Source organism: Melanotaenia boesemani, chromosome 16 (assembly GCF_017639745.1).
Source record: "Melanotaenia boesemani isolate fMelBoe1 chromosome 16, fMelBoe1.pri, whole genome shotgun sequence".
NCBI lineage: Eukaryota > Metazoa > Chordata > Actinopteri > Atheriniformes > Melanotaeniidae > Melanotaenia > Melanotaenia boesemani.
The window spans coordinates 16,142,834-16,152,141 of record NC_055697.1 but is presented as its reverse complement, the minus strand read 5'-3'; the positions used below and the strand labels follow the sequence as shown (position 1 = coordinate 16,152,141).

General features: G+C 39.1%; 1 protein-coding gene across 1 annotated transcript; it reads right to left on the bottom strand.

Annotated features, from left to right (window-relative positions):
• Positions 1-3,014: 3,014 nt before the first annotated feature.
• gdf10a (growth differentiation factor 10a) lies at positions 3,015-9,089 on the bottom strand. The gene is made up of 3 exons (XM_042009539.1): positions 8,627-9,089; positions 5,966-7,101; positions 3,015-5,812 (listed from the first exon to the last, which is right to left on the bottom strand). The coding sequence occupies exons 1-3, from the start codon at positions 8,859-8,861 to the stop codon at positions 5,621-5,623; spliced, it is 1,563 nt and encodes a 520-aa protein (XP_041865473.1). The 5' UTR covers positions 8,862-9,089; the 3' UTR covers positions 3,015-5,620.
• Positions 9,090-9,308: the final 219 nt, after the last annotated feature.

The following is a 9,308-nucleotide window of genomic DNA, read 5'->3' as shown; positions in this document are numbered from 1 at the left end:
GAAAAAAAAACAAACAAACAAAAAAGCGTTGAGTATTTTTTTTCTTCTTCCAACATCATGTTAGGCAAGAAAGAGTCAGTAATTTTTCTATTCCAACAGGCGGCGGCTGAGACCATTTTTCCCCTTTTGCTGTGACGAACAGGCACAGTGTTTTCTTTCACTTTACTCTCTTGCATTTAAAAAAAAGGTTTTTGGATTTTATTTTATTTATTTATTTTACATTTGGAGCTTGTTATTTTGTGCTGCAGAGAAAGAAAGTTAAAAAAATACATTTGGGTATTTGTCTTAGAGGACTAAGTTTGTCCAAGATCAGTCCATTTTAAGCAAAACGTCTCATTTTAACATTAAAACCCAACATTTCTGAAAGCTTATTCAACCAAAGTCATGGTAATCAGCTAAGGACGTTTAATGCTTATGTGTTCTATCTCTCTCTCTCTCTCTCTCTCTCTCTCTCTCTCTCTCTCTCTCTCTCTCTCTCTCTCTCTCTCTCTCTCTCTCTCTCTATATATATATATATATATATATATATGTGTGTGTAATTTGGTTTGACTATATTTTGCAAGTAGGTGTACAATAGAAAATGCCCACTCACATGGTAAAGGTTTTTGCTGTGAATTTGTTTTTATCCTGTTCAAAGCCTAATTTATAGAACATTTAACATAAAAACAGGCTAAAAAAAGGAAAGTTTTTCATTTTTATTCTGGCTGTTGGCAGTTTTTGGATAGTTACAGAAATTAAAACCCCTCTTATGTATTTTTTTTTTTGTCAACAAAAGTGAACAAAATGTTTGGATCTCTCTTTACTCAGTGGTTAGATTTTTTATATATTTGATATATATTTTTTGTTTTTCTTGGATATCTGGTACTTTATTTGCATATTTATCATATTTACATATTTACATATACATACATTATATCTACATATAATCTAAGCGCACTACAGAGAGTAAAACACAACAATCAACCTTCCTGAAAAAGTAGCTCATCTTGTGTTGTTAATCAGCGCAGGGCATTTGATTGTGATGTTACTCTTTCAGAAGAGTCCCTACTTACCTGTAGTTTCTCACCTTTAATTATGACCCTATTTAATATCTGTCTAGCATTTAGAAAATGTCAGCTGACACATCAGTGTGCCATTTGACAACCGCTGCAGCAAACCCCTATTATTGTATTCCTGTTTTAGTTCAAATGAACTGAAACAGGAATACAATAATAGGGTCATTTCCAGGCTGCAACTTAAAAATTAAAGTTTTCTTGTAAAAGGTATTTTTCTTGGCTATTGGTCATCTACAGACCTATGGAGTCCACGCTCCACTGCTTTGAATTTGTGATTTCCATTTCTCTACAATCCTGGGCAGCTTATTACCCATTCAGACTCCTGTGGACTGATGGACATAAATAGCCCCTCTCTATTCCAGGTAAATGAGGCAGCAAGAAGGCATGAAGTTCATGGAAAAGTCAATCAAAGACCCAATCCAATCACTCTGTAATGAAAGCAGGCATGTAGCCCCCACACTTCTGTTTGGGGGCTACATAAGGTTCATCTTTCCAATTCTTTTGTCCTCATACTGACATCAGTCATTAGGAGCCATATGGTAGTTAACTAATGTTTCTGTTGGAAATATAATGTAGATCATATTTATATTCAAGGATAACTGTTATTACAAAGAATAACTTGAATGGTAAGTAATCACAAAACCTTATAAAATCTATCTTTAAGAATAAAAACGTGTCTATTATTGTTTAAGTTTTAAAACAGCTCTTATCCATATTACCATACTTTCTTCTTGCCTTTACACAGAACAAAATGTGACCCATATGATTGAATGGGTGATTAGGAGACAATGTCACTCTATTAGTGCTTTTTCCTAATGAACAGAACTATAACTGAGCTCAGTTAACAGGGGAGGAAAATGCCATTTCAGCCCAGACACAAAAATCCTCTGTTGTCTAATAATGGCTGTATTGCTCTCCTTTAATTAGACCATCATCATTTGGAAAAACAAATATTGTTTTTGGTTCCCCACTTGCCTCATTTCTCTTTGGCTTTTAAACATATTGGGCGGTTTGAGCCTAGACTACTGTGGTTTTCTCGGCTGGAACAGACCAATGAAAGTGCTCTCCTGTGACTGTGATTGCGGTTGACATGGGGCTCACTTTCTAATGGCAGATTGTGGGTTCAGCCCGTAAAGGGGATCAGCTGGGAAATGAGAAAAAAAATAAACATAGATGTATTCATTATAGTTATATAGGCCTGCCTGCTTTGAAGCTAGGACATAATGTAAACATGATTTATAATAACCCTAATTACAGTCATCATCATAGTTTAAATGGAGGTTAGACTATAAATTGTGCATTCTTAAAATGGTCAGCTTGTAGTCGCTCAACATTTCCACTTGCTCAGAATGGAGAAAACTGAGTTATGAATTTTGGGTCTTACTCTTTGCTGTCATCAGTTTCTTTAAGCCAAACATCAAATCTGAGTTAAAAATGATTTAAGAGTTTTTTTTTTTGTAATTATGATAACCTCATCATAACATTTTACATTAAAACAGGACTGCATGTTTTATTTGAATAATCAGTTACAGGCAATATTATTTCCAAAGGACTTTTCATTTTCTGCAGACCATCTGTTTAATTGAACTTGACAAGGACTTGATCCTAATTGTTGTAACTGGGAGTGAGTAATAGAGTTGCCCTATTGATATTATTGGTTATATGTTTTATTGTTTGTAGGACTGAACCACAGAGGGCCCTGTGATGGACTGGCAGTCTGCCCTATCTTTCACTTAATAGCAGCTTGGCTCCAGCCTATCTGACCCTACACAGCAATAAACAGGTATAGACAACAGATTGATGGATGGATTAATCAAAGGCAGTTCTATTTGACTTATTTTCCCTAATTAGTGAAAACAGGTCTCTGCAAATCAATTTAAATTTATTAGAAATATGATTGTTTACAGAATACTTAAACCCTTCCACAAAAGATGCCTAAATCACAACTACTAGGTGCACTTGTTGATGATTTATTTGTTAAACGGAGATCACCTACAATTAACAAAGTTCAAGCTAACAATTAAAATGAAAGTACATACAATTTTAACTAATCAACAAGAAGCAAATGAGGAACCAACTGCTAACACCTAACACATTTTCTCAAGAAGTTAACTACAATAAAGCAATGACAAGTTACTGGAAAATAACCAGAAAATCCAATATCAGAGAAAAATTGAGTAATCAGAATTTGTGAATATGTTCATGTTACTGAGTGTGGTGAACCGCTTTAGTTAAACAAATACAAAGGCAGAAAATAATCCCAAGCTGATAACAGAAATAGCAACTTATGTCTTACTGCCTTTGCTTCACAACAACAGTTTTGGTGATCAGTGAGTGTCGAGTATTGTGCTAATTGGCTTAATGCTATCAAGATCCTCGCATGAAGACAGCAAGAAAGTCAGCGTTAATGCAATTCATTCACAGATGAATGAATGAAAGTGTATATGGTTAAATGATAGAGGCTTTTCCAGTCTGTTCACTTGTAACTTGAAATTGTCTTCAATATCATATGTCTTAAAATAAAAACTTAATAATGATTTGCTGTCCCTCACTTGCTTTATTAAAACATTTTTAATAGAAATTGCTTAACTATTTTAGTAAAGTAAGTTTTGGATGAGGGGTTCATTTGGTTCTCAGTTGTTTCCTGCTAATTAGTATGAATATACTGGAAGACCAGAGTTTGGAGTAATGTTACAAATGTAAGTTATATTCATATCTATATCCTTGTTTTCTTTCATATTAAGGGGTTTTGTTCTGTTGTTGTAAACTACCAATGAAACCTTCTTTAATTTGTTTTATCTATAAAACAGTACAAACAAACAAAAAGCCTTTCAAAGATAGTGAATACATAATGTAATATCTGTGCATGAAGTGGACAAAACAATGTAGAGAAGAACAGAATGGACAAATGATTTATGGAAATGATGCTCTTCAAGCACTTTGCGTACATGCCAAAATACTTATAGAAGTGTTTTCTAATGCAATAAGCTGTGTGGTTTCATTCTTTTGTTTCTTTTCCACAAGTGAATGTCTCTGTCTTTCAGGCAATTTTACTGTCCAGTTGTGGCAAACTTCAAAGTATTTGGTTGCTGAAAACAGATGTGGACACACTGTGCCAACTTTTTGAGGTTTCAGACAAAACAGCCACAAAGTAATGGGACGACAATCAAATGGTTTCCTCTATCATTTCACTGTCAGTTTGACACATTGTTTAGACACCACATGTGTCACCTTGATCCTCTTCTGAATAGAGGCGACAAACAGCGTAGTCAGAGAGGTTGAGGTCATCTGTCTGCGAACATCTGTGAAAAGAAGGTACTGAGAAGAAAGCCCTGCACTTGAAAATGCTCTAGTTTTGAATGACGGGTTGGGGGGGCATGAGCAGAAAAGGGGAAGTGCACTATGTTTTGAAGTTCAAGTGGCTGACATCCTAATAGGTGCATGCCTGCGTCTTCCATTAATCCACTGCGGCTGCATCCGTCACATTATTTGCTGGACAGCCTTTGGTGTGGGGTATAAATGGGTTCAAGGAGCCTTCGGGGAATGTTGGCTATTTTTGAGTGGAACCTTCCTGCTTTTGTGCTAAGCTGTGTTGGAACAGTGGTGCCCTTTTTAGGTTTGTTGTGACAGAAAATTTCACCCCACAAATCAAACGTTATGCACAGTAATTTCCAAGAAAAACATATCCTGTGTGAAACAATAATATACTAGAAAGACCACTGGATTAAATTATTTTTTATTCTAACTTATAGAAAGCTAACTTTTCATAATTTAAACAATATACATGTACAAAAAACTCATCTAAAATTCTAGTAACTATGACAACAGGTTTAATCATATTTCACATTCAAAATAGGAAAATATTTATGGTTTCATTCTAACATTCGTGAAGAGTTATGAGGAGTTGGAGGGGGTGTAAATGAATCCCAGGTGCTCTTTACAGTTCATTGGAAAATTCCTTTTATGATATAAACAGCAAGAATGTACTATAACCCTGCTGTCTTGCAATAAATGAATGATTCATGTACAATGTCGAAGGTACTATTGTAAACACGCATAATAAAAATCTAGAAATGTTTTTATAATCTCTTTCATATGTATGCTGCTGTGTGAGCTGCTCGATGACATACTACTAAATTTTGCTTTTATCTGTATTCTTTGTATTCAAAGAAGTCATGGACGCAAACTCACCATGAGTTGTTTGCAAAACTTTCTGCAATGAAGAAGAAAACATCCTTCAAATGTTCTGGTCTGAGAAATCCTCAATATTATTTCAAACATGGCATAAAAATTACCAGGATTCTTAGGCATGCGGCATGCTGACTTTTCATGTGTTTCTCCTGCCAACACAGATGCCAGACAATGTGTCTCTTCAAGTCTGCTGCCGTAGGACAGAGGAGATGGAAGTGATTTCTCTGCAGCCTATGTTCCTTAAAGAACATCGCTAGGCAAAATTACTGTTTTTCAGGATCAGGAAACCACATAACAGATGCACAGGTCTGTCTCCATTAGTGTTATTTTTAGTTGTTCTCCTCAGCCACCCCAGTTTGTGCTCTGCCACCTCCCTATCTGCAGGAGCAGGACTGGACGGTCATGTTGGGGTAAACCTTGAGTACTGGGTTCCTGGATTCATCTTGGAAGAGCACAGCCAGAGGACTCATATTTTCTGGGACACAGCAGGGCTCAGGAACCCCAGGGATGATCCCAACGGCTCGCACTATGCTCTGGATGGTGGCGTGGTTAGATGGCCTCACCACCTGGTAGAGGTTTAATCCAGGAGAATAAAGCAAATAAGAAAAAAACTATTAAAGGATGAGAACAGCTAACAAAAATACTCAGTACAACTTGTTGATGAAAATAGAAAACTAAATGAGACAATCTAAAGTGAGTTAAGATGTATATGCCCTTACCTGCGGCATGGGGAAACCACAAGCGCCAGAGCAGTAGTAGGCATCAAAGGCCTTGGGGGCTATGACCCACTCACTCCACCCAATATCTGCAAAATCCACTCTAAGGGTCCTCCTGGAGCAGCCTCTGTGCTGGCCGTTGCTGGACTGCCGTCTTCTGGCTTTCCGCATTGTTTGCTCATCAAAACTTAAAACAGGTGACTGAGTGTTAGCACTGTCCTTGTGTTTCTTTCCAACTTTTCCCTCATTTCTCCGCTCATTTTTTTGCCGGTCGCTGATGGCACGTAAGCGAGTATCTTTGAGCCTTTTTACATTAGGATCATCGGTTTTGACCCCTTGTGATGTTCTCGTTATTTCTTTGAGAACCTGAAGTTCATGTCCTCCTTTGCTTTTCCCTTCTCCATCTTTCTCATTGTTCTTTTTCTTTTTTTCCTTCTTCTCTGATTTAGGTTTGGGTTTGAGTGCAAGGTACCAGTTGCTCTCCCACAGATCATCTTTCCTGTATTCATTGAGCCAGTGGTCGACCTCAGGCAGCTCATTGTTCTGGATGGGATCAGAGAGCAGATTTGTTTCCCTTCTTACTCGTCCTTTCACATCTGGTGAGGAGTTAGGCCTTTGCAGGAACTCTCCTCCCTCACTAAATGGGTCATACCTCTGAAGGCTTGCAGCCACACTGTTAGGTTCTGATAAGGCTTGGTCATTAGCATACACTAACAGGTAGGGCATGCTGCCAGCAGAGATAGTCTCCTCTGGTTTCTTATGGTGCTGCTGCCCTACGTCCAATTCAACTGACACCAGCAGCTGACCCTTGTCCCATGCTTCCTTTATGACCTGGGTCACATCTTTCATCTGCCACACCCCTCTCCTGTGGGGGTGGAAGGTCATATTGCCTAGAAATGACCCTACTGACCTAGATCTGGCATCTGACCCAGAAGAGATGGAGCGAAGTATAAAGCTGACGGACGGAGAAGGGAGGATGGCTGCAGAGCGGCAGGATGGGCTCTTGAAGCGTTTACAGAACCAGGGTTTTGGAATCGGGTGCCTATCAAGAAAGAAGTGAAATGTGGCAGAGAGGATGACCTCAGAGTCCTGGAGGGTTGTTAGGTTGAGTCGGTACATCATCCTGTGGTCAGTAGAGTCTGCAAAACAAACAGAGACAGTAAGGCAGGTGAACAAGAGAAATTGAGCATTGGTTTTCATCCATTCAGTGATATATATATATATATATGTTTTTTTTTTGTCTATTTGATGCTGCACATGGAAACATTTGTGCAATTTTGTCTCCCCCATGTATGTCTGTGGTCTGGTTTTGAAAGGGATAAATTAGCCAAAGCTGGTTTGTGATTATCTGGTTTTCATTTCGCTTTTGATACATTTATTTGATGTTACTAGACATTGCCAGTGCAGGCAATGCAACCAGGAACTGAAATGTAGTTGAACGTGGGTCTTTAAGCTTTCAGTAATGCACCTCTTACCAGTAATTTTAGATAAAATTTCTCAAGAAAGAGAGGCAAAAATGAAATACACAGTGTAAAAGTGCCAAATCCAGGGGAAGTGGGTTTTAAAAAGGTAGATTATTGAGCCAAAAACACTTATCTGTGGTTAAACTCCCCTCAAAACTGGGGCATTAAAATACCTTTTCTTACACTTTGCTGCATGACTGAGCTGTGGGACTGGTATACAGCTCCACGTCTTGGTAGGGTTTTAGAAGGTGCCCTTAAGAGGAACCAGACTCTGGGGATTTGGTAAGCAGGGATGGAGGGGGTTGAACAGAGAGCTGCATATTCATGATGAACATTAACTTCAACAGCAGAGTTATTGTTCATTGTATAAGAGTTCAACGGAAGTATGGACTGACTCAAGAGATATACATTACCTTGAATCAGCCCACATATGGAAATGCTTACCTCAGTTTCTCTTAAAGCTTCCCCTTAAGCTTAAAACAGCCGGCACTGTCTGCTTAGACACCAAAACATAATCGACTGTTTCAACAGGTCTTACATTGTTGTGAAAACTCTCTTACATCTCTCCTTAGATTACACCAAGCCTCTGCAGTAAAAATACACACGTGTTATGATATGCTATCTGAGAACTATGTGGGATATAAATGTCTGAGTTGTGTTTGTAAAAACAGCATCAGACAGAGGGGAACGACTGTGCTTTAAGCCTCTTGACTCCAGGACGTGGAGTCACTTATGCCCTTCAGGAACAACAGGAAGCCACCACAAAGACTTGTGCTGCGCATAACTGCCACAAAGATTGGACTGTATTGTATTTTACTATGCACGGCTCACAGGGAATAACATGCATTCTTGCGCGCCTGTCTGGGTTAACTGATCAGACTCTGCACAGAAAGGGCACAACTGCTACAGCAAACCCAAACCCCAAACCTTTGAAATGCATTCTCAGACTGTTCCAAAACAATCCTTCCTATTTAGAGCGACAGACTGAGCTCCACTGCGTACTTGCACTTTTAATAACCATCCCTGGAGAGGATCAAGGGACCTTTATGACTACACATTTATATTCTGCTTTTTGCAGCGGATTACTGGTGCACTTATGGCACACGAAGATATTTTTGGTTACACATCTAAACTGATGCATCTGAGCGCTCCTACGAGGAGCCATATTAATCTTCGTCGTTTTGTGAACAGGTTCACACACCTTGGCTGGCTCTGAAACTCCTGACAGTGTTTCCCTCTTTGAGGCGATTTTCCTGGTTGTATTTCTCGTACAATCTGGACATATGCTGGGAGACAATGTCCTCATCCAGGTCACTTGAAAAAAGATCTGACGACAGTTGGAGGAAACTGCTGTCCCCTGTTACCGATGCAGCAGCCAGCAAACAGTTCAACATCAGCAGGAACAGGTGCGAGGAAATCATATTTAATGTTGTCATTTAAGTGCTGAGAAGAATTCAGAATCAAATTCCAAGAGGCAAAGAGTGTAGAAAAATGTCCAAACTATCCAAAGAAGAGCCAAGAACAATCCAGGCTTGAAAGACTGTGCGCAAATGTTCCACCTCTGCTCCCCCTTTCCGCTACGTACTCGGTGCGCACTCTCCTTCCTCTCTATCAGACCGTGTGGGACCTGGATGCTGCATGGGTTTGTCCGGGCAATAGTTGGAGCTGCTACTTTCACACTTGTGTGACCGCCAGAGGCTTGAGGGGGTTACACTGGAGCGGTGAGAGGCGATGACGTACTCTCTTGACAGCCAACGACGTCTTTGCACAGTTCAGTGGGAGAAGTGGAGGTCATGTCATGTTGCTTGCCCCATTTCTCTTTTCTGGTGATGATTTTATTGAAGACAATGCCATTTTTCTGGATTTTGCACAAGCGTATAAAG